The 26,972-nt window shown below is 40.9% G+C and overlaps 2 protein-coding genes across 2 annotated transcripts in view; one reads left to right on the top strand and one right to left on the bottom strand.

Moving 5' to 3' along the window:
* Positions 1-1,614: 1,614 nt before the first annotated feature.
* Positions 1,615-17,328, bottom strand: LOC308305137 (vascular endothelial zinc finger 1-like). Its single transcript, XM_080749830.1, has 5 exons — positions 17,267-17,328; positions 10,633-11,396; positions 7,081-7,150; positions 6,590-6,749; positions 1,615-4,082 (listed from the first exon to the last, which is right to left on the bottom strand). The coding sequence occupies exons 1-5, from the start codon at positions 17,297-17,299 to the stop codon at positions 3,745-3,747; spliced, it is 1,365 nt and encodes a 454-aa protein (XP_080605956.1). The 5' UTR covers positions 17,300-17,328; the 3' UTR covers positions 1,615-3,744.
* Positions 17,329-23,310: 5,982 nt separating this feature from the next.
* The window catches only part of LOC308304777 (unconventional myosin-XVIIIa-like), a gene marked incomplete at both ends in the record, with an annotated part of 88,286 nt that continues 84,624 nt past the window's right edge, over positions 23,311-26,972 (top strand). Inside the window, one exon of the mRNA XM_080749407.1 lies at positions 23,311-24,297. Coding sequence (XP_080605533.1) covers positions 23,311-24,297 — 987 coding nt within the window. The remainder of the gene's footprint in view (positions 24,298-26,972) is intronic.

The following is a 26,972-nucleotide window of genomic DNA, read 5'->3' on the forward strand; positions in this document are numbered from 1 at the left end:
AATTAACGCCTTTCTCTGTCATACTAGTGTCACACAAAAGTAGCGAAATTTGCAGATTTACAAGCTCATAACGTTAGATTATTTTGAATTTGAATCCTGAAAAGTAAGTCTTGGACATATGTCTCTACCCGACAGCAACGATAGGGAAATAAACACACCTGATTTACTTTGCTCTTGCATACAAGGCTCGACCTACAGCAAAAGGAAATAGTAGAACACCCATACTTTGAATTATTGCGACCGTAGACTTTGTTTACTGTCAGAACCGTCACATCTTCACCGAATCCGGACGGACGGACGAGTAACATCTGACACTTTGGTTCCCCTGACACATCACTGTGACATCACAGTGATGTCAGATACTCAGAGGAGGGATAAGGCCTGACACTGTGGTTCCCCTGACACATCACAGGTGATATCAGTGATGTCAGATAATCAGAGCAGGGATCTCCATATATGGGCATAAACAGGTGACATCACAGTAGCATGTTTTGGGTCTCACAGCATCGCTCCATATACAGTACCGTACATGGATCTCCATATATGGGTAACTGGTCAGATATACATCACTGGCCAGATGGCCAGGACGAGGTCGCAGGAGGCCCTGAGGCATCTTACTAGTAAATAAAAGTGTGTGTGTTAGAGTGTTAATGAATGGAACTTCTCTCATCAGTGTGTTACCAACAACCTGGAGCATAAGGCAATCCTACTGTGGAGGCTTCTCTATTTATGACCCAAACTTGTGTACATATGCAAGAAACCAACAAGAAAATGTTTTCCCAACAATTATTGTAGAAATGCGAATCCTGGAAATATATGGCTTTGTTCTATACTGTAACTGTCCACACACTGTTATTCACAAGTGTACATGTTGGATTTGTGTATTCAGACATTGCCGACCTAGGCGTATCTGCATATGTTGCTTGGTAACGACATAGGCTGAGTACCGTTAATGATACTCTGTTGTATGTTGCTTGCAGAAAATAGCAGCTCTACAAGCTCAAAACACATTGTCCTTGTAGATCTATTTTCAGCAAGCAACACCATGGCACAATGAAGTAAATATCAGGCTTCAGTGTCCACACAGACACATCTTGTCAAATTCTGATTTGAATCGCATTTCAAATCATCTGGAATGTGGTTCAGTTACCTTGTGTTTTCTTTTGGGAGTTCAGAAATAATAAACTGGCACATCCGCTGGACGGCAGGTGCAGGACCAACAGTGGATTTAAGGCAAGATATATATAGAAGTCTGCACACTATTATTTTGCAGAAGATCCCAATCAAGGCTATATTAACGTTTCAACACATTGTCTTGTGTCAAAATGTTAATCTATAATAAAGCTTTGATCGGGCGCTTTTGCAAAGTCAGTGTGCAGACTTCTATTCTTTATCCGGACTTGATCAAACCCATTTAATCCCATCCACTCTGGATAGGCCGAAAATCACATTTTGGATCAGGGTCTCTACATATCCCATCAATAGTACGCTTTCTGCCCCTGGATCTTGATTCCAAAACCAGGTGCAAAATATTGTTTAGTACAAAGAAACACATTTGATAGTTTTCTTTTATTTAGACAACCCAAATAAAAGGCACATAAAACATTGCGCATGTTTATGTAATAATTTGACAAACATACATTTAAAAAAATGTAGGAATGTTTGACCTTTCTGCTAATCAGAAAGCCTAGCTTCTCATATATACAAAATTACCATTCTTAATGTTCTAATACAAAAGTTTTATAAAAGGTTATTTCATCTTTTACGTCTATTCTAACTACCATATCCTTGGAACTAAAATAGTTTTGTACAAAGATATACATTCAACTGCCTTCACAAGGGTCCTAGAATTTCCAATTTTTGTTTTCCTTAAAAATAAAGAAATGTTCAATTCCACAAGAAATGTTCAATTAATCACATTGTTTCAAATTTGGCAAACAGGTTATCATAGTGTATCTACGTAAATGCATAAAAACAAAAAGTTACACTAATATTTTCTTTGAAACAAAACTCAGAAACGACAAAAACATGCATATTGCATTTTTCTTTTCTTTTTTCAGTACACAATGAATCAACTCAAAAGAGCTGCAACACTGTCAGGATTAAAATGGCATTCAGACAGCTTATGTTTTCACAGTTACAATGTTTGGGAGGGGGGGCATGCAACTCATGCCTTATCCCGTGTAGGTGGTAATGGGCAAAGTCTTGCATTTCAATTCGTTATACCGCGGTGAAGTGCCTGACTGAATTAGGAACAACATAACTCCTAAAAGAACTAGGCCTATGCCATGTAGTTTGTCAATCACTCTCCATATGTTCATTAGTGTTTCCTTAATACATGAGCCAACTCATCAAGATCTCACCCATATCCAGACTTAAGACTTATCTGGACGCTTAATCTAATGCAAGTTACGGGTATGAGAACTATTATAAACAATATTTAAATGGACGGCTATACTGTATGTGAAATCTACCCGATTCTTTGGCAAGACCGCCAAATGTGTTATGGTAATCAGGAGTTTCTTTTACAAAAGTCACGTGAAAAAAGGCCAGAATAAAGATAATGTAAAATATGAAATAAAGATAATTTCAAAGTGTGTGGGGCAGTCTGGCAGAGTCTGCCGTACCAACACTGCACATACACGTATGAGCATGTGACAAAATCTCTTGTATCCCGTTTCCTGAGTGGAAGGTAGTTCATACTATTATGTTGGGGTATTTAATGATAAACGATTAAAAAATATACTTGGGTATAAAATCAGTCACCATGGTGACCAAAGAAAAATAAAACTTGAACTTGAAGGGCCAGATGGTTCTATGAGTTGCAATGCTTTGCCAATAGATTGCCCTCAAGTGTGCAGGCTGTTAAAGTAACAAGGCTTACATTTGATCTTTGATAATACTGATGTTGAGCTATATGCAGGATATGCTTTCAGTGCAAGACATTCCATTCTCACTTCATGTAAAATTGACCACAGCTGATGGACAAATTAAAATAAGAAATTTGCCATTCCATAAAAAAAATAAAGTAGAGTAAAAGACAACAGTGTCAAGAAGATATCCACTTAAAACAAAAGCACAATGTGTTGTGACAATACACTAATATAACTGTACAAGTTAGTCACTGTACCTCAAGAGCATACCTGCCATCTGAAACAAAACATGACAGGTGCTGTCCCTTTTACTAGACTTGTAATTCCAATAACATTAAATCACGAGTAGCAGGCTAGAGTTAAAATAAAGGGGGATAAAAAAAAACATACAAAAAACACCAAATGCCTTGCAAGAGAACTTGTGGAACATCAACAGTAGCAAGTTATTGCTTAAGTCCATTTTTGAATACTCCCATTTTCAAAGAATGTACGGTTTTATTTTTTTCCTATGAAGCTTCCAAGGAGTTATCCGTTTTCAATCAAATCGCAACTGGCATGATGACATCACAGTTAACACTCATTAACTTACTACAGTACATCTAGCTTTCACAGTCCTTCAGATTAAAACATAAATCCTACCTGATTTCTAGCCAACTGCTCTGCTTCTCAGTGATTTAACAACAGCCGAGGTGCAGCTATGCGCCAGGGAGTTCCTCTCCCTAGTTGTACAGCCTTCACTTCCAAGGTGTGATGAAGCAAGGAGGGTCTAAAAGGGTTGGGCTCCGGGCGGGTACAAATGATCAGTAATTCACCAGAGTTTCTCCTTTTACTTCATTTTCCCTTAAAGACCTCACCGTTGTGTTTTGCCCTTTTACCAGGGTTGGGAAGAGGGTAAGACCTGGGACAGAAAAGACATGCTTTCCATGGGTCTCATAATATTGAGAGGCCCAGCTAGATTCATACCCATGGGGGTGGTTATTGCAACCGGGTGGGCAATATTCATGGACGCTGAGACGGGGATGTTGATGTTGACAACTTGGTGCTGAAGGCTGACCGGTGTTGTGATGTTCACTGTGTTGGTGGCAATGCTCATCTGTGCCGCTATGGTGACGGCGTGGTTAGCAGAGTTGCCCCGGTTCATCGCAGTGGTGATGGGGGTGGAAACAGTGACAGGGGTGGCTGAAGCAGAATTGCAGACTTCATTGTTGCCTAGAAATCCAAAACTGTGATTTAAAGCAGTGGTCTGTAGCTCTCAATACAATTAAAACCATTCAACACTGGATAACTACCTAGAATTCTCCAGTCAATGTTGTCTTGGCAAAACACATTACTTAATGAATTATGAGCGTGGTTAAATAGGATATCCCTCAGTTAATATTGCACTTACACTGGAACACAGTGTGTTCTAGGGATTTTAAAACACTTCTTTGAAAAATATAAATATTTTTTAATGCCTTAAGTGTCTCTAGCATGATCCCCTGGAATGTCTGGAGGTTGCATGTAAAAAACATTTTAAGTTCTTCCCAGAATGACATTTTCAGTGCAAGATATCTAAGGCATATGGTACTGTTCCATTGAGGAAATCATGTCAAATAATTTTCAACATTTCCAGGTTACTTTATGCTAACGATACAGGATTCTTTTTTGATGGGTTATGCCATTTTACCATTATTGTCTCCACCAGCAGAAAGGCATGGGGAGACTATGTTTTGCACCCCGTCCGTGTGTGTGTTTGTCCGTTCTCTCCTTCTGTCTGTGTACAGCTAATCTCTGGCACCGTTGCCACGATGGCAGCGAAACTGTGCACGCAGACTCCCTGGGTGCCAGAGCAGAACCTCTGCCCCGAATATTTCACATCAGCCTCTTATAGCGCCACCAGGAGGCGGATTTGTGCAAAACACATTTTTGGATAGTACACCTACAGATGTTGTCCAATAATCACGCAAATCGGTACACAGTATCTCTGATAGTCATTAATCAAAATGGATATTTCAGATTTTTCATATTCAGTTCTGATTAGCTAAGATTGCCTTCCAAAGTTTGCAGAACTGCTCCATTTTTAACAAAATGCCTCAAATCATGAACACAGTGTGCGATTTCCGTCAGATTTTGCACACACATTCCCACTAGGCCGAAGAAGACACGTCACTTAAACATTTTCACATTAGCCTCATGGTGGCGCTATAACATGCTGATTTGTGTTTTACCTATAACTCCACGGATCAGTGCAAATGTTGTATGCGCACTCCTTAGAAAAACCTTTGCCCTGCATTTTTCAAATCTGCCTTTTATAGCACCATCAGGAGGCCGACTTATGTAAAACACATTTCTTTGTATTACTCCTTCAGATTTTATCCAAATTTCACGCAACTCTGTACACATGATCTCTATAGTCATGTGATGAAGACGGATATCTTTGCTTTTTCATATTCCTTTCTGATTGGCCAATATTGACTTCCAGAGTTTGCAGGATTGATCCGTTTTGAACAAAATGCCTAAAATCATGAACACAGTGCGATATGTCTGAAATTTTGCACACACATTCCCAGTTCCCACTAGATCAAGGAACAAATGCCACCCTTTTCACATTGGCATGTTATAGCGCCACCAGTAGGTAAACTTTTGCGAAACACATTTTTAGAACAAAATGCCTCAAATCATGAACGTGGTGTCTACAAAGAAGACATGCCAATGCCACCCCTTTTACTTTGGCCTATATATAGCACCACCAGGAGGCCACAATAACCTACCTGACCTGGTGGAGACCTGTGCTCGGAAGAGCACTGCTTCTAGTTATAATTGCTTTTAAAATTAAATGTAGGATCCCAACATCTTGCCTAAACAGACAAAAGGTTCTATGTTTATAATGCTCACAAGAGGGAGCAACATACTATATGATTCCATGGGAGAAAAGCAAGAGTAGGCATTAAAATGATCCTAGATGTGTTTTTAAGAGATTAAATGTATATTTTATTGTTGTCTCGCATTGAAAGTAGCCGAATATATCTGTTTTCTGCACGCTCATCATTGTTAAGGTGAGTGAAATAAAGCTAAAAAATATTTATGATATTGCACCATTGTAAACAACAGTCAAATTTGCAGTCTTTGAATGTTTTAATCTGGCTGTAGTTGATTCTGAAATCATGTTTTATTTGTTCCGCATTTCCTCTCCTTTGTGTACAAACACAAGCCAATGCCTTAAAGCTACACAAATGTAGAACATGAAACCAGATTTTTGCCACAAGCTAGCCACTTCTTTCAAGCTGAATGAATCCTCAGTAAGCTAATTGAACTGGTTATGCTCTATGAAAAAGGGTCTTGAATGGTCGGATGTGGTGTACAATCCAAACAATGTATTGTTTACAGCACAATTTACATCCATTAAAAGTGGTAGGACAGGAGTGTTGTAACAGCTACAGTTGAAAACAACTATGAAAAAACATATTTCCATGTGCCTTTCATGTTTTGTTTTTTTTACCCGACCAAGAGAAAGATCGAAATGTCATCGAATAATTGTATTGGAGCATATTATGAGGTTCTATTCTCTCTTTCTATGGTCTTTTCTTAACCCAGAGATTAGCTTTTTACATGAACAACTAAATGGAAGCAGCACAAATTGGAATGCAATGTTAAAATTCTGAACTTCAAACATTACATACAATACGATTGTTGCAACAAGTGGGAAATGTACATTGTGAAATCTGGATCTTACATACCTTTATTACAGTTGAAGTTGGTCTGCCCATGAGTCTTTAGATGGCTGGTGATATATGCTGCACTGAGCATCTTTCCACAGATGCTACAAGTGACTTTCCCTTCATGTCTGATCATGTGGGAACGGAGTCTGTCTTTGGTGGCAAAAGCGGAGGTACAGGCCTGCAAGTACACATAGGACAAGGTCAGAAGTCTGTGGTACCTACATACATTCATTAGGTTAGTAAAATTATTTGATGAACTTTTTTGGAGCAGGTGTGTTGGAAAGAAACTGAGAGAAAACTTCATTACACAAGTCGACTCCCACCAGAGAAAGTCGAAGTAAAAAAAAGAAGAAAAAAAAAAAAAAAAAATTCTATTGTGACAATAGCCAATCTACATGCTCACAACGCGTGAATTTTGATGGCCATAAGACAAACGAGTTTGTTGCTGAAAATCATTCATAAATTTAAAATAAATAAATTCATTGTTATTAATGACAAGAGTCTCTTACCGTTACTTGACATTTGAATGGTCTCTCTGAGGAATGGACATGCTTCACATGGCAACTCAGGTGGTCTGGTCTAGATGGACAAAAGAGAAGAAAAGAAACAGGTCATTATCCTGGCAGATCAGGAAGTATTTGCTAGGGCTGTTTACTACTTTTTGCTAATAATTAAAAATTAAATGATGCGATCAACAGACATAGTGTCTCTTCTTCACATTCATATTACTAAGAGTTAAGAGAAACTCAATTTCACTACTGAACACTACCCACTGTATAAAATTGTTTTTAAGGCAACACACATTAAAAACACAATCACTTATAATTAGCTTTAGTGTAAAGTTTAACCCATGTAAGCATGACAATGAGGCCAAAGGCTGCATTATACTATAACTACTACAATGGAGTTAATAAGGTCAAAACACTGGCAGCTGATCCTTCAACAGGAAAGCTTCACACTGCTGGGAGTTTTTATTCCAAATGGGAGCCATCAAGTGGAATCATCTCAGTGATGCCATGGACCGGAATCGTGTTTGTGTCCCACTGAGGAGGACAGTTGTCTCCAGACAGTGAATGTCTGACCAGAAGAATGGTTGAATGAATGGCAGTGAGTCAGTGTTATGTTATCCAGCCCCCCACTCTCACAATCCAGTATGAAGCAGACAAATCCTTACTTCACGTCACTGTGGCGGAAGCAAGCTTAAAGCTGCTCCAACATCACAATCTTGACAGAGGGACACACTGTTTACTTCAGTATGAGCAACAGAAAGAATATTACTCAATAAATAGATTGCTAGTGATTCATAAGTAGGAGTGGGTAAATGCTTAAAGAAGGTCAGAAGAAAGTTTCTTTGATTAATTTAGCATGGGACAGAAACATTGCACTGTTGTGTGGACATCATCCTTCTTCACTTTATTTTGGTGTAGCACTGGTTATATGAATACATGTGTGGATGTGCATATCACTACTCACAACTACTACCAACATTGCCCGGGTTAGGAGCTTTTATTCCGACTCGGGCCACCCATGCTAGATGTATGCACTCTTGAATAAAGGACCAAACGGTATTGTGGGGCATTAATCCTGTGTCTGTGGTGGTCTAGATAACTGGTGGCCATGTTTCTGTTTTTCTACACGTTTAGAATTAGAATCTGTGGTCATCATTCACATATAACATTAGAAGCCAATTCTTTTTTGAAGAAAATCAGTTAAATGTTTTTGTCAAAAGTCCAATCTTAACAACTATTACTTCCGGTCAAACAAAAAGATAATGGGCTATTATAACAGCAAGCCCCTATGAATAATAAATAATTATTTCATTCACTTGGGTGAATCCCATAGCTCGATGTTCCTCAACATGACATTAAAAATGCTCCTGTTTTAAACTTGAAGAGCACAATAAAATATTATACAGAGGTGAGAAATAGATAATGCAATCACATAAACACTGCCTCTGCATGAGTGCCGACAGCAGAACGGATCCCATAGCCCGAGGTGACAGGAAGGTGACAGGAAGCTGAGACACAACCAGCCTCTGTTTTACCAGGAATATTCAAAATGAAGGTAGCTTTAGTGAATCTCACAACAACTCTAAGGTATATTATTAATGACATAGTTCAATGTTGAAAATTAGTGGTATTCCCCTTTAAAGCAGCAATTCCACTCATGGAAGTTACGAGTTAGGCCTAAAATGGTCAACTGAAATACCTCAAAGTGCTCTTGCCACTTCTATTCTGGCACTGTACACTAGGATTGGTCCCCCACAGCTATTTGACAGAGCTGTGTGCACACAGCCTACTTGTTTACTCCAAGAACAGCAATATTATGGTGAAATAAAAAGTACAAATGCGGTTTTGTTCTTACACTGCTAAAGAGCCAACAGCACACGTGTGTAAAACGAGTGGCCAACGGGCCAAATGCGACCCGTAAAGGGGTCCAATGCAACCCACAGGAACAGGATGAATGACAGCCAAGACATCCTCATCATGCCACGTTCACCCTATCGTCGGAGGCATTAGGGTTTTTTCGTGCTAATCAGTCTAAAAGCGCCAAATTTTGCACAGATGTAGCCCAAGGCATGCTCTAATGATTTAGCTAGGGCACCCGAGTTGGCGACCTTCGGGGTCGCCACAGCGGCCAAATCAAGTTGTGCTCCCAACGACTTTCTACATTTTTTTCCTGGGTATTTAAATAGGATGTGAGGGGTCTAACTAGGGGTTTGTCATGATGCTGAATCCATTGCAAGCATTTGTTTTGCGCAGAAAACATTCCTTGGGCTACAAATGGCCCCAGAAAACCCCCAGAAGACTGTGAAAAGTGATGACTCATCAATTTATCACTTTATCACTAAACCATTGTTTTCATGGGGCAATTTGTAGCCCAAGTTATGTTTTTTGTGCAAAACAAACGCTTGCAATGGATTCAGCATCATGACAACCCCCTAGTTAGACCCCTCACATCCTATTTAAATACCCAGGAAAAAAATGTTTTTCTGCACCGATTTTTTTGACTGATTAGCACAAAATTACCATTCTCTCCCCCTAAGGCCTCTGACTACTACTGCTGCTGTAGTGGTCCACTCCACACCAGTCGTCTAACTATCCAATAGAGCCCCTACCTCAATTCAGTGAGTGCGTTCACTCACAGGAATAATTACAACATGGACAGGTACAGGACACAATATTATGGGTGAAAAATAACTTTCAGCGTTGTTACATTTTCCTTCATCAAGCGAGCGACATGAAGGCTGTTATTCCAAATTGGAGCATGGTAGTTGTATTCTCCACTCAGTTGTCCAAAAGATCATTTCTAGTTATAAAACTCACTTCACGATGTAAGCCTCTTTTTTTTGTTCACTACAAAGTATTTTTCCTCTTGTTCGCTACAATACATGCACACAAGATGCCAGTGTTGCTGGACTACATATTTGTGATGATAGCCTACGTACACTGTCTCCTCCAGGCCAGGCGGCCAAGGCCAGAGACAATGTTTTCACTTCTGTCCATTCATGTATCAGTTTGTCTGAACTCTGGAACTGTTGGACCGACTGGTGTGAAACTTGCACGAACACTGCCAGTGGGCCAAGGAAGAACCTTTGCTCCTTTTTCAAAATCTTAATGGTGGCGCTATAACAGCCCACTTCACGTTTTGGAATATACTCTTGAACTGTAGGTCATACAATCAAACGTTTTTTGTTTTTTTCCCCCCTGGATTCCTTGGATCATGACGCAACTCCCTATATAGGCCCCAGCCATTTGTACGAGATTTTGCTACAACTCCGTGACATGAGAGAGAGAGAGAGTAATGATTGCTGTTTAATCTTCAAACTAAATTTGTGAAGAAAAAAAGTATATTTTATAGTTATTATAGAGAACTGAGACACATGAGTAGCTTGGGAGATAAACGCACAAAAGTGTTTGTGCATGCAACTGGTCTGGCTCGTATTAAGTAGCATTTTACCTATTCCGGGGCCATAACCAAGAATGAGTTTGACAGCCTCTGCACTAGTGCCATTCACTAGAATAACTAGTATTTACAGTAAAAGGTTACTTTGAGCCTACCTGGAAAAACCTTTCCCACATACAGGACATACGTAGGGCTTGTGCACTCCGCCATCATGAGAGCGAGCGTGGTAGGTCATACGGTCCTTCCTCTTAAAGCGCTGGTGGCAGATGGGGCACTCGAAGGGTTTCTCGTCTGAATGGGACAGCTTGTGGCGGTTCAGATGGTAGACATCTCGGAAGGCTTTGCCGCACATCTCACATCCGTGGTTTTTCTTAACGGGCTTGGCGGGCTTCTTGACTGCGTTCTGCTGGGGCATGTTGCCCATGGCGGACGGGGTCATGATACTCGAGCCTGAGGACACCGAGGTGGTGGCTGTGGTGAGGATACCGGCAATGGTGGAGATGTACGAGGGGTGGCCGATGTGCTCTCGCGGCATAGTGGAGATTAGGGGCACCATGGTGGGTGCCGTTTGGGCGGTCTTCTTGGGCCGCGACACCATCTTGATGCCTGTGTGGCAGGACTCATGGCGTCGCAGATGGTAGCTATCGCGGAAGGCCTTGTTGCAGTAGCCACAGATGAATGGCGTTTTGCTCTTGTGCTCCTTCTTTACCACAGGCAACAGGGGCCGTCCACCGCCGCCGCCACCACCACCGTTGGCCCCATGGTCTTTGTGGAGCTCTGCCGCGCTCACAGGGGGCTTCTGGTCCAGTGGGATGGGAAGAATGGGCTTCTGGTCTATTGGCTCTGCTCCAGAATTGAGAAGTGGCAGCAGACTATTCTGGGCCATGTGGTGCTGGTGGTGAAGGGCTTCATTGGCCTGCTGTTGAAACACAACAAACAAAACATGGTTAAAAAAATATATTCAGAAGTTAAATTTTTTGACTAAGCAAGTAATCAGACGATCGACCTTTAACAGTTTGGCTGCTCTTGGTAGCCAAACACGTTCACAGACGAGATAAGGTTTCCATGGTAACCCGCATCTCAGACGCTTGCTACGGGTGCTGGTGAAAGAAAAAACTGCATACGTCATGACGCAACGCAGCCAGAAGCAACCGAGAGCGGCCATTATCCATTGACTCCTATTCTATACTGAAACATAAAAACGGCTTTATCTCGAAATAAGGTGCAAATAACGCCGAGGAGGCCGAGATCAGCTTGTCTTCACGGCGACACTATGCCGTGATGGTCGGCCCCGGTTAGGATTTTAGTTTTCGCGACCGTTTGTAAACAAACAGATCTCCTTCCTGGATCGTCAGTGTACACCCACGTGCACACGCACGGAGCTTCCGGGGCTCTTCAAAATAAAGCGCAAGTGAATGGTGGCGTCCTGAGTGTTAAATGGTCAGTCATAAAGGTTCACCATAATTCTGTAAATTGGCTTGTCATCTTCATTTCATTCAGACAGACCAGTGCATGGTGCAAAATGCAAATACATGTTTGACTTTCCCCATTTAACATCATTAATAGAAAGTAACCCAAAACATGGGCAGCAACGTTGTTAAACTCCTTCACTCAAAATTACTTTCTTTGGGATTGTTGTGTGTACATGTTTACCTTAACTTTATTGTGGTAAATAAAAGTATAATGTACTGGTAAAATAAAATGCACGTTTTTGATCGGCCAATTATACCATAATAATACCATGTGCATGTAATCAAGTGACACATGAACAAGACTTAAAATATATCTAAAAACTGTCAGGTTGAGGTAAACACCTGCCACAGAATGGCAGCAATGCAGGGGCTGCAGTGGCCATTAGTCACTTGACTGACTATTTAAAGTCTGACTGTCAGTGTCAACAGACAGAGAAATGCTCACTTAAATGTGTAAACTAGAAGTAATAACCTGACAGTATCTCACTAATGTAATCTCAATAAGCGGTTCAATACTGGGGTTAAACATTTCTCACATTAAAACCAATATGCCACTAAACTGAAAGTTTTTTTGTGTGTGTGTGACATCGAGATAATGCTAATCTGGTGATTGTGCCAAAATATTGTATTGTATATGTAAAAACAAGGGTATGTGATTAGTTATACTAGCAAGTAGGTTGTGGTTGCTTCATCATTAATGAGGAACACAAGCATGCCACAGAGGCAGAAGATTTAAATTCTACTGAATGAAAAATGATCCCATCATGATGCCGATTCATCATGTGACTGCAAAACAGGCCTTCCAAATTAGGGGGCGGGTATGGTCCAGTTTACTGCCACTAAGGGTTTTAACAGCTGGCCATCAGCTCAGCTAAACTGGAGAAGATATGGTGTTTTCCCACTGCAGCTTACTAAACTTGCATCATCCCACATCAAATAAGAAAAATAGACAATATACATGACAGACACACACCTATTTTGTAAGTGGCCTACATCTACAATAGGCTTAGGGGGTTGTGAGGGTTAGCAGCAACATCTAAAAGGAATTTTACTTAAAATCAGACTTGTATAATACAATCTAGCCTCCTGACAGAAGAGAAGACAGATTCTATACATCGTTAGCAGAGCCATGCTTCAAAGACAAATTAGAAAGCATTTCCAGGGGAGACTTCTGAAATAATCTGGCAATTAAGAGAGAAAATTTGTGGCTGTACCGTACAAACAGACAAGAGGTCCCCCAGCGAGAGAGAAGATTACTGACGTCAAACAGCTGACGTCTCACATCCACCAAGTATATTACACACTTAATCTCACGCAGTGCTACAGAGCCTGCCTCTGTAGGGAGTTATATGAATGATTGTGAACGGATCAATTCAAAAGATATATATTTTTTACAAATCCTACATACTGACAGTGTGAGAAAAGCAGTCTTCTAAAAGTGCACCTAAACATAACATTATATGTCATCCTTTCAGAAATAAAAATGGACATAACTTTTATCTCTTCCAAAAGCATTACAGGCAAGGTGAGATACCCGACCTTTCTCTTTTGAGGTTCATTCATCCATGAGAGGCAGCCAGGAAGACAGTTGAACAGTAGGCAGGGTGAAGACGAGAAAAGAAAAATGAATCCTGCTAGTTTCTCCTTTCATCTACTCTATTGTGAAGTCACAAATACGGCCTGTGATGCACTCTGTGCTCAGCAGGAGATCCTCATGTGCGTCTTCACTGATTTGGTTCCTCTATTCATAGGGCAGATAGCCTACATTGTTTATCCACACACCACCCGGCTAAACAAGCTCACAGACCCAGGGGAACTGAGGGACTCACTGAGAATGCCACCAAAGCGCCGCAGCTAATTGTCTGAACACCTGCTCAGTGTGCGCACACACACATGCTACCTTCCAGGATTAGTCATTTTTGACTAATGTTTTTTTTTTTTTTTTCTTTTTGGGGGGGGGGGGGGGGGTTCTGGGATCAAGGATTTCCAGCCAAGAACCCCTTTTGTGAATGCTATGAACAGCAGTCACAGTTGTACGGTATGCAGCCTTGGACCCACAGAGGTGGACAGCCTAAAGGCTGTTGTGCCTTCGCGCAGCGCTGAGCACTTGGACACAAATGTGATGGGACAACTTTGGGTCACTATCATAAACAACATCAAAATGGGGGAGCGTCCTGGTGACGTGAGAGGCCATGTTGTGAGTTCAATTCCAGCCTGTGGGCTCAGTTGCCTCACGCTATGTTTTTCTCCTGCTTAATCTCAGTCCAGTGAAGCATACAACCCAAATTTTGAGAGAAACAAACAAAAACAAGAACAAAATAAAAGGCAAAGAAGAGACAATAGTGGAGAAAACAAATTACCAGTCAGAACTGGTGAAACTGGTTAATCTAAACCACAGTTTGCTTGCTTTGAAACCCTCAGGCTCCTTCAGTGTTTATCAAGTCTGTTTAGTTAACAAGATCTCATGTGAAATTAACTATCATAATTTTGTAATTATATCATTAAGTCTGGCTATTACAGGGACTCAACTCACTCTATGAGTAAGTCATAACTACTCAAGTAGAGGTAAAGTTTTGAGATAGGAATACTCAACTCATCTATAATCTTTCTTTTACCTGGGAATGGAGAGGGTCATGTAGAAAAGCTTACGTTGTCCATTCCTTAGTTAATTACCATGCCACCCTGTCGCCAGCAACATTGAAATCAATGAGTTAGTTTAGTGTGACTCACAACTGCACAGGCCAACAACCCACTGCAAGTATTCCTGTCAGGAACAGGGCACAAACATTTAGAGATAGCAACGCACTATTACTTTAAATAAAAATAAGATAATAATACAAATAATAAGAAGGAAGTAATGTTTTCCTATTGTTAGACAGTTTGTTACAACTCATCTCTGAACTTAAGGCTGTAAACTGACATTTGATAGGTTGTTTGTCTGATATAATGGGCCATGAATCAGACGCCAAGCATTCCATTGGATTTCAAACTCTTGACTGTCTTTGTTAGAGACTAAAGCCAACTATGGCAAATGGGTAAGACACAATGCCACCCACAATGCCGTGTTAAGTAGGTATGCAACTGAGCATAGCTTGAGTGTACATACAGTCCTTTAGGCCCCATAATTCAAGACCTTTAATGTCACTACCATAATCACAAACAGTCTACACAAACAACTGAGGAATTCATTACTCAAATCTGTGAATTATATTGTGATATAATATTGTATGTATTTATAACATTGTAATTAACATATATTTACATGTTATATCACAATATATACAGTCCATCATAACATGTTATAACAACATGATATATTCAGTATAGCTCATAATTATAGAAATTAAATATTCACATTTGAATTTCTCTGTATTGTAATAAAATGACCACCAATCTCTTGGGACAAGGGTAAATGTTGTAGTTTGTACTTCATGAAGTTAGACATTCAATGAATATCCCAAATCAGCGCTAATGCCAAGTTAACAGTTCCACAATGATGTTAACATCAAACATAATGGTTCTGTTTTGTGTCGTAGTTCACTATAATAGTCAGTAGTCACTACTACTACGTCTTTTTAAACTCGTGAAAGAACAAGCATTTCATCTTAACGCTCATGTTGCCAACAAGGCAAATGTTTTTAAGCCATTAAAATATTCAGTACTTAAATTGGTATTCTGGTCAAATCTGCGCTTTCGTTGGTGGCGTTATAGCAAACATTATGTGCATAGTTTGAATTCCTTTCCACCATGGTCACCACCAACCAACAGAACAAAGTTGAAAGCACAATCAGCTAGCATGCAAGCCACTCAGCGAGGCTTAGCTTGTAGCGAAAATAGCGGATCTACAAGCTCACGCCGCGCCGCACGATCGACGAGCAGCGAGCTTGTCGATCTGCCATTTTCGGCACGCGACGCAGTTGTACGGCGAAGTATGCAGGCTTTAGCAGCTAGCTGGCTAACGGCTTCGTTAGCCAAATTGTCGGACTTTGTGGAAAGAAAGAGGTCAGTTATCAGGTACCAGAGCAGCCATATGGAGACAGAAACACACACACACACACACACACACAGGCTCTTTCCTTAAACATGTTTCAAACTAACTCTGTCTTGCAGTGTGTGAGTGTTGCTAGTGTTAGCTACTACATCCACTATGATCACACGCAGAATGATCAAGCATTCAGTCAAAGCAGTGGTGGAAAAAGTACTCTAATGTTTACGTAAGTAAAAGTATCAACACTGCAATGTAGATGTACTCTATTACAAGTAAAGGTCCGGAATTCAAAATGTACTTGAGCAAAAGTTTAAAAAAAAGTACTGGTATCAAAAAGTGTACCTAAAAACACCAAGCGTACAAAGTACTCGTTATGCAAATGTCCCATTTTAAGTTTTCAAATGCATACACAAATAGATCTACAAGCTCTGAGATCTTCTACTTTCAAATGGCCAAAATGTATAGGCTTTAAGTGGTTGATGTATGTTTTGTAAATAATAATAATCTGCAAAGTAACTAGTAACTAAAGTTTTCATATAAATGTTATGGAGTAAAAGTACAATATTTGGATCCGAGATGTAGTGGAGTAGAAGTAAAAGTATTTGAAATACTCTAGTAAAGTACAAATACCTCAAAAGTGTACTTAAGTACAGTACTTGAGTAAATGTACTTAGTTACTTTACACCACTGGCAGCAGAACGATCAAGCATTCAGTCAAAGAGAAAAACATACTGCCTGATGATGGCTACGCGCTCATAACGGCTCCACTACTTTATTACATTCCCAACATGACACGAGCGCCGCGTGGGTCGAGCGACAAAAAACGACGCTATTTTTAACCGAAAAAAGTGTCGACTTGAGTCGCGTAGTTACTTTTTTCAGTCGAAAATCAGTCGTTTTTTCGGTTGAGGAGCTCGTACGACAAAGTAGTACGCTCCGAATTAAAGCGTAACGTGTAACGGTGCGGCGTCTGTTCCAATTGATCCCGCACTATTATTGTTTTACAGCCTTTTTTGGATCCATCGAAAATAACTTTTAAAAACGCACAGCCCCGACTACTTATCCAATAACAAAATGCCTTTATTCATTCTAAACCATGGCATGAATCGTTTAAAGAAGGTTAGAGCGGTGAATTGATTTTTTTCTAGCATGCAGCCCAAGCCTCACAGCTGGAAGCCTGGATTCATATACCATTGTTTTGCTTGGCTAGACGATCCTAAATGTTACACACTAAAAGAACAAGCAGCCCGCCCCGAAATTCAGTGCGCGCGTTCGTCAGTTTGTTTTACGAACGGTCACACTTCGAACTGACAACAACGAGCAACTTACTTGGAACAGAAACGTACTCCAGCTCGGTTCCATTTCCAAAAAAAATCTGCAGGAAACCTCCTCCAAGCGCCTACAACAAAGCAACCAAACATGGCAGCTACAACAACTTCCTGTCACCCTGCAGGACTCAACCACTCTCATACTACGGAGGGGGTGCGACCCACAACATTTCACATTTTAAAGCATGGAATAATTACATTAACATCTCAGTAAAAACTTCTGGACGTTACATTAGTAGAGACATTTGAAATGTATATTATTTTAAGTAGAGAACTGTGGTATTTGGCTTTTGCTAATGATTATGGTCCGTTGTGTTTGATAACCACCCCCATAGATGGTATTTCCGTTCAGCACAGGGCATTCAGTACCGCCGCTGATCATCACGGCTGTTAACGCAAGTCCGCCTCATTCATTCATTCGTTCATTCATTGAAACAAAAACCACTTCGTGTAAATAGCGCAGCCTAAATATTTCACGCTGACATTTCAAAATAATTTTAGTTATACGTGAGATATATTATAATTATTGTTTCATGAACCTCCATGATAATGTGAAATTCAGAAATCTGATCAGAAACACCTTTACTGGCAAAATAGCTGCTGACTACCGTTACCTTTATAATTTGTACAGTGTGCACAGAAGAGAAACCGAACAGTGCAGGCTTTTTTAGGCTACATAACTAGGCTATGACGTCATTGTAACAGTAGGCGCAACAGGGGCGTTGAACACAGTTTGATGTTAAGTAGAAAGTAGGTAGGCCTAAGCTATTGATTGATTGATTGATTGATTGATTGATTGATTGATTGATCGATTGATTGATTGAAGACTTTATTAGAAGTTTGCATAGGAAAAGGTACAGTTTCATGACGGTACAGTTCACTGGTACGAGGTCTACTAAAAGGAGATCCATGAAAAGACTAAGCTTATTTCCACAGGAAACCATTAAAGTATCTCATATAACATTGAATGACAGACGAATAGAACACAGTACTATGCAGTAGATATGTAAGAAAAATAAAATGAAAGAACAAAAAAGAAAACAGTAAGTCTAAACAAACAGAAAGTATGAGAAGGGGCAGGGGAGGGTAGGACTGGGCTAGGTTTTTTTTTTTTACCAGTTGCGAACGGCTGCTTCCTGTAAGTGGTTTTTCAGGGCAATTTTAAAGGATGCTAGTGATCCACACTCCTTTATGGCCTTCGGTAAGGCTTTCCACATTTTGGTGGTATAGCAGAAGAACGAGTTTGACCCTTTGTTGGTTTTGACTCTGGGTTGAAAGTGAGTTACAGTAGCCTACTTACTGTACATCCACGAGATGTTTTCTTGTTTAGTTAGCCTACCGGTATGCATAATGGTTTTGTTAAAATAATTGTTAAAATAACTGTATATAAGTATATTCTTAATATGTTCATCTATGTTAATGTTATTATGTTCTTATATCGTTTTTCGAAGAATACATGAGTAGGCCTACACAGGACCCCAATGAAAACAAGCCATAGCTTTCTTGGAAAAATCCTTTTAGCAGACCATGTATTGTTTGTTGCCTACTGTACCTGTAGCTACCTGTCTCTGCAAACTGTTAATAGAGCAATAGAACAATCAATCTAGTAGTAGGCCTAATCATTGCATTACAGCAACAGTACATTTGTAAATGGTACTAGCCTTCTACGCTTACCCCTCCTGACTGTCCATATACAATTTACAATTACATTTTCAATTTAGGCATTTATAGCAGACAAGAGTGACTTAAAATAAGCAAGGAGAGCACAAGGTAATACATCAAATGCATAGAAATAGTACGGTAAACTAAAATCGTAGGTAAACCAAGAATCTGACTGTCATCAGTCTCAGCAGATTAACCCCCAAAAAATCTATAATATTTACATTGAAGCTAATTCATGGATTGCATTTATAGTCCTAAACCGGCCATATTGAGGACCAACACAGGTGTTCAATTTGTCTGATTGGCATAGAACCAATGTTCTATACGTTAATCAAAACACCTGTATTGGTCCTCAAAATGGCTGGTGTAGGACTACAAATGCAACCCTTGAATACACAACATAGTCCCAAACAACAATAAAATAAGATCTGGTGTTCCCAGAGGTGAAGTGTGCCTTTAAGTGCACATGTCGGGAGGCCAGTGAGGAGAGAGTCACTGTGATGTCAGGGGCACCACACTAACAGAATCCCTTTCATTTCCATATATGGAGATCCCTGATGATGTCATCAATATTAAGCCCATATGTGTGGATGGTTCTACAGACAGGCATCTCCATATCGAACGAACTCTCTACATGGGCATAAAAGGGATTGTATGTATGATGTCAGATGTACGACGTCATAGGACTTTCACATAACGAGTAACTGAGTAAGCATGGGGTCTCACTGCTGGTTCTGCAAACTCCAACTTTTCCGTCATGCAGGCCTGGGATTTCTCATTTTAGGGGCAAGGCCACTTGGCCTTTGGTGTTGTCAATTTTTTGAGGGCACAAAGGCCAAATGCCAGGGCAGGAAGCCCATCAAATAAAACAAGATTTTACTCCATTGAAAGAATTTGTTGAATTTAAGGGTTAGGGTTAGCCTAATCTGCACCTAATCTGCAGTGAAAAAGATAAATGCTGGTATTTACAATCTGATCCATGCTCAGCCCTGCACCAATCAAAGTCACTGTATTGGTTTAAAGATGGGACACAGGGATTTAAGATTTCCGAATTTCAACAAAAGACACATGTCTACATGACAAGAAAGAGACACGGTGTCTACTGTCTACATATTGACAAGAAGGAGACAGAGGATAAAGTGGTACAGTCAGCTGGGGCATTAAGGTAAATGGTAAATGGTGCATTTATATAGCGCTTTTATCCAAAGCGCTTTACAGAGATTGTGCATTACATTCACCCATTCACGCACACATTCATACACCGGTGGCGGAGGAAACCATGCAAGGATCCAACCTACTCACCGGGAGCAATTAGGGGTTCAGAGTCTTGGACCCTTCGACATTAACTCAGGGGGAGCCCGGATTCGAACTGAGAACCCTTCGGGAACCCTTCGTGCTCTAACAACGGTTTCTCTACCCCTGAGCTATGCCGCCCCATTAAGGCCATGCACTGTGGCTGGTCATGCCATTGTTTTGAAGGGCACAAGGCCAAACTGAGGGGCAACGGCGGCCATGACCTTCATGACACTGCTCCTACAAATTGTGCCCTAAAATCACGCAAAGCGGTACAGTATCTCTAAAGCCATGTATTCAACATGGATCTGTCCCATTTCTCATATTCCCTCCTGATTGCTATCTAAAGTTTGTGTCGCTTAACTACCCATTTAGGGAGTCTTACTGGTTGTATGTCAATGTCTCTTAATTAATCTTAATTAATTGAATACACAGGGCCAATGGAAACCCCTGTACTTATGTGTCAATCAATAAAACAAACAGTCTCTCCAGTTTATACAACCAGGAGAGAAAACGTATAGAATAAGCAAGTTTCATTGGAAATGATGACATCAGCGGCGGCTCCAGAGAATTGTGACTGGGGGGGAGCTGGCTTTTGTAGAGCGGGGGCTAATTCATTTTGGCAACAAACAATAATGAATAGTACTAATATAATAAACGAGATTCTCTCGCTTCAAGGGTATGGATAACTGAACAGACCAGATCATTGGCAGTTTCCAGCTCCAAATCTGAGGACTGTAAGTTAGTGGGAGAAATATGTGAAAAAGGTGTTCACTTCCGGCAGAGTCCCAAGCACTTCTCAAATTCACTTTTCTCTAATTCACTTACCATAGGGTTAGGGTTAGGAAAAAAGACCCCCCAAAAATCTTCTTTAAGTAGCGTGTGAGGGGTCTATCTAGGGGGTTTTCATGATTCTGAATCCATTCCAAGCATTTGTTTTGCACAAAAACATTCCTTGGGCAAGAAATTGACCCCACAAAACTATGGTTTAGTGATGAGTCATCACTTTTCACAGTTGTGTAGGGTCCATTTCTTGCCCAAGGAATGTTTTTCGTGCAAAACAAATGCTTGCAATGGATTCAGAATCATGAAAACCCCCTAGATAGACCCCTCACGTGCTATTTAAAGAAGATTTTTTGGGGGGTCTTTTTTCCCTAGTATGGTAAGTGAATTAGAGCCACCAGATCCCATGGGAAAAGTGCTTGGGACCGTCAATTTTTGAATTCGGCGCACAAAAATACCCCTAGGTGCAAATTTTCACACTTTCTGCCGGAAGTGAACACATTAGCCTATTTTTGTTACATATTTCTTCCACTAAGTGATCAGATAGGGTTTTTGTGAGGCTGAAGATGCTTTCCAGCATAAAAAGTATGATTTTGTAGTATGGTTTACATAGAAGTCAATCAATTGTCTTTCACATATTCATATACATTTTATTTATTTATTCCTTAAATATTTTTCATCTGTATTGGGTTTGTGGGGTGGGGGGGGCTTAGGGGGTGCTAAGCCTTCATCGGGCCCCTTAGCCCCCCCAGCCGCCACTGGATGACATGACACAAAGAAATAAGCAGACACAATTGGAATTGGAACTGTATAACTGAAGCTGATAAATATGCATTTAGTGCATGGGCACCAAAACATTAGCCTATGTAGCCTGTGTGTGTGTGTGTGTGTGTGTGTGTGTGTGTGTGTGTGTGTGTGTGTGTGTGTGTGTGTGTGTGTGTGTGTGTGTGTGTGTGTGTGTGTGTGTGTGTGTGTGTGCAATTTGTGCATGTGTGTATTATTATTATAATTGTAATATAGGCCACGTGTAATATGTTACTTTCCAGATTAAAGTGATTTTATGAACATGGCATGAATTGTTCATAACCAATACCGAAGAAAGAAAAAAAGAAAGAAAGAAAGAAAGAAAGAAAGAAAGAAAGAAAGAAAGCCGACCTTCCTATCTGACAGTCGGTTAGTCTTCTATTGCAAAAATAAACCAGCAGAGGTCACTGCTGGACTGGTTAGTTCACTAGACTGGTTCACACTCACAGTCACCCTGCACAGTGCACACACTCGGCTGTCAGTGTCAACTCCAAGAAAAATGCGAGAAACCTCCCGATTTCATCCTAGTACACTACTACCTACTATCTCATGGCAGTCATCAAAGTCCATCTGCTTGGAGGGTAAGTGTTTATAACAATGTGGATACGTTACATGAGGCGTGGTTTTATATGCACTGTATTTGCCATCATTACTGAAAGTGTTTCCCTAAATCCTCTGGTAGTACTGTAAAGAATGAGGGCAAAGCAGATTAAAGGGAGCGCGTTACGACCGGACGAGTCACAATAACCTTGCAATCGAGTCACCTAAAGCCAGAAAACGTGAACAAGAATTATTTCTTATTGCGTGTGTTAAAGTTTTCATTGTAACAAGTGGTTGCAGCAACTTGCCAGGTCGATACAGTAGGCTATTTGATAGTTAAATATTATAACTATCAAGTCGACCCAATGGCTAAAAGTAGGCTATACATTTATTTAGGACAGAAACAGGTAGGAGTCGGCCATGTAGCTCAAATAGACTGTCCAAGTTGCAGCTTTTGCAGGGTTGTAGAACTAGCGCTACTTTTTTTTAACGAGTTTGCATTTCCGAGTTTCGACCTAAGAGCTGGACTATGCACAGATAGACAAATTGATGTCAGTGTGTATGTCGGCCAAGTCCCCCTGGCACTCTCCATCAAGGCTGTCATTTAAACATATATCTAGTTTGTATGCAATAGCTCCAAAATGAGCTTTCATTTTATCTCTTAATTTTAGTCTCACTAACATGAATAAGATGCATTTATTGGATCTTATTAACTGATTGATTGGTTATTGATTGATTGATTAATTGATTGATTGATTGATTGATTGATTGATTGTCATTTTGTCATTCACATTAGAGGACTGCCAGCAAATTACTGACTACTGTTTTGCATTTATCACCCTTCTAGATGATTTGGGTGGAGAGCGACGTTTGATGTCATTGAATGGAAGTGTGGCAGAATAGCTTGCACTACTACCCTGCTCCTTATCCAGCACACTCTGGCATTGGCAGAGAGAGTCAAGCATGTTTCACTTGATCAAAAAGGACAAGGAGAAGGAGAAAGAAAGGGAGAAGGATTTGGGCAAGAAGGAGAAAAAAGACAGGAAGGACAAAAAGGAGCGAATGTCCCAGGCAGAGTTGAGTAGTCTGGAGGAGATGAGCATCAGGAGAGGCTTCTTCAACATCCACCGTGGGAGCGCCAAGAGGGAATCTAAGACCAGGCTTGAGATCTCCAGCCCTATCCCGATCAAAGTGGCTACCAACACAGAGCTCAACCTGACAGACATAGAAACTGAGCGCTATGACAACGGCAACACCCGCAGGCAGGATGTGGGACAAATGCCTGCAGCAAGTCCCTGTGATGATACCATGTTAGATGGACTGGCTCCTCATCGTAGCTCCGTAAAGGAGCGAGCAGCCAAGTTTGGTGAACTGGCTAAGCCAAATCCTCAGTCGGGCCAGACACACCTCTCCTTTCCCCAGAACCACCCAACTCCTCCACCTCAGATAGAAACCAGGGTGTTGGTGCCACAGCAGCATAGACAAGTCCTGCAGTCCCAGGGCTCCAAGAAGAATTGGGTTCACATCCCAGAGGTGGTGGAGAAAACCTTCCCTGGTGTGGACCTACAGCTGCCTGAGTTAGTTGCTCCGCCATTGCCTGAGCCTCGGGAATTGGAGCTGCAACGACGTAGCACTGGGGACTTTGGCTTCTCCCTGCGGAGAACCACCATGTTGGATAGGCGGCCTGATGGAGGGGTGTGCCGACGACTGGTGCACTTTGCAGAGCCAGGTGCTGGCACCAAGGACCGGGCCCTGGGCTTGGTGCCTGGAGACAGGCTGGTGGAGATTAACGGGGTCAATGTGGAAAACAAGAGCAGAGATGAGATCGTGGAGGCGATCCGTCAGTCCGGAGAGTCAGTCCGTCTCAAGGTGCAGTCCATTTCGGAGCTGAGTGAGCTGAGCTGCTTCTGGTTGAAAACCAGCGAAGGGCCAAGCAAGGAGGTGTTTGATGTGAGTGTTACATACACTGTGATTGTTTGTGGATTGAAATTCATTCACTTCACCTGCAGACATCGATCCTAAAGGTGGTGCAGTGGTTCCTGTCAGAGATGCACAGAAGCATCTACGCACTATGTATATGGCATAGTGTATGTTTTTTTGTATCGTTATGTTCCATGCACCTGCACCAAGACATAATGTTCTCGCTATCATACAGGCTGACGAATACAAGAATGCTCGCCTCAAAATATGCTCAGAGTGTGTGATAGAGAGTTCAGTATATGGCCAAAGACACACTGTTGAGCGACACTTGCTGTGTGCAAAACATAAACCGGGCTTTACAGTGTCCCAGAAAGCACCAATCATGATTATCATAGAAAGACGGGTCATTTGAAAAAATGGAAACGCGCAAGACAAGTGTGAGAATGACCTAGAAACAGCAGCACTATTTATAGGAGGTTATAATAAAATCTGGATTCTGGATCTCAGGAGTAGTAAACTTGAGAAAAATAATATGATTCTTGAGTGTCCTGCTTGATTATTGTTTACTTGATTCTACTCCATGGTCTAGTCATGAGAAATTGATATTAATAGTCGATTGGATCTGAGTCATTTGTTACATCACCCCTTGGACTTTTGTAAGGTGCTGTACATAGGATGTTATTGTTCATTACGCCTCATAGTTGAACAATCATTCATAATCACGTCTATAGTTATGATTAATTATAGTCATGACTGCAATGTGTTGGCTGAACAAAGAGGCCTGTTCATAAACTAAACCCTGCCATTCAGGTTTATTTTCAGTATCTCTCTCTCTCTCTCTCTCTCTCTCTCTACACACACACACACACACACACGCACGCACGCACGCACGCACACACACACACACACACATACACACACATTATTCTCTTTTATTTCATAACTACTTCCATAATTTTAGATGGTTTGCAGGTCACTCACATTTGCATTAGCGCCATTTAGCACATTTCTATTTATTATATCATTATAATTATATTTTCATTTGGCACATAAATGTGACCTAAGATATTATCATTTGCTCACTGACCAACAGTTTGTAGTATGTAATGTATTTCATGTCTTATTATAACGGGAAAGGTAATGCCTTGTGTTTTTATTTTACCCTCTCCAACTCTTGATTGACTCCAGTGTTGTATACGTACATCAGAATGTTTATGAATCTTAATGGAGAACTTCACCCATGTTCAACCTTTCCTTCACACAATTTGCACTACTAATGCTCATAAGATAGCACAATTCTGTCTACACACTCGTTGTATCAATGGTGGGCTATGGACAGTTCAGAAACCAGCCTACCAAAGACATCACTGATTGGCATTCCAAGCTAATAGAAACGACAGCCTTTCTCTTCCTGGAAAGTTAGCATGCTGAAGTAGAAGTCTATACTGTTATTTACGAAGATATGTAGGTTGAAAATGGGCAAAGTGGTCCTTAAGACAGGGGTTTTCAAAGTGAGTGACGGGGCACCGCGAGATAATTTGATAATAGTTGGAATTTATTTGGACAAAATATATTTAGTATCATTTTAAACTTGAAATACAACGTTATTTACCGTCAGTTCTGATCAAAATGTCTATTATCTCAATGTTTTCCTTGCAACACACTAGCTAAAATATGCTATAAATATAAGGTGCTGGGAGTGAAAACTATGAATATAATGTAGGGGTGCCTCGGATGAAAGATACATTTCTAGGGGTGCCTTGAGCCCAAAAAGTCTGGGAACCCCTGCTTTAAGAAATAGGCTATTAATTAAATTTTCTTTTGTAGCATCACAAGCAGCATTCACATGGATTCTTGAATTCATTCTGCACCAAATTAGATTATATAACTATTCTGGGCCAAGAACCAGCAGCTGAGTAAATCAAAGCATTTGTTACTTTATTGGTTGCTTGCTACTGTCCACTGCATGAAGCCAGAGCAGCCATTCTTCTGTAGTAGTCTTTCTGGTACAGTCTCTTCTAGCCTCCCATACACTTAAAGACTTTGACAAGATTTTGGAAAGATTACCCTCTGACACTATAAGATTTTAAAAATACTTTTCTGAAGATTTGTTTTGGGGCTTTTATTGGATAGGACAGTAGACTGACAGAAAATGGGGGAGAGTTGGGGAGTGACATGCGGCAACGGTTGTCCGGATCGGGAATCGATCCGGCGACGCCACCAGGCATCCATACCAATGTGGCAATGCCTAAGTGGTAGGACCAGTAGGTCAGGTCTTTGAAAATACTTTTCAAAGACAAAAGTCTTTAGATGTGAGATGCCTCTAAAGATTTGACTTGCTACTTAAATGGTAAATGGTGCATTTATATAGCACTTTTATCCAAAGCGCTTTACAGGGATCGTGCATTACATTCACTCATTCACGCACACATTCATACACCGGTGGCGGAGGAAACCATGCAAGGCACCAACCTACTCACCGGGAGCAATTAGGGGTTCAGAGTCTTGCCCAAGGACCCTTCGACATTAACTCAGGGGGAGCCCGGAATCCCCGGATTCGAACTGGGAACCCTTCGGGAACCCTTCGTGCTCTAATAACGGTTTCTCTACCCCTGAGCTATGCCGGCCCCTACTTGCTACGAGAAACCTGTTTGATATTTTCAGAAAATAATCTGATTCTCATGTCGGGGTAAAAATCGGGCAAA

Source organism: Nannobrachium achirus (genome assembly GCF_963921795.1).
Source record: "Nannobrachium achirus genome assembly, chromosome: 19".
In the NCBI taxonomy this organism is placed as follows: Eukaryota; Metazoa; Chordata; class Actinopteri; order Myctophiformes; family Myctophidae; genus Nannobrachium; species Nannobrachium achirus.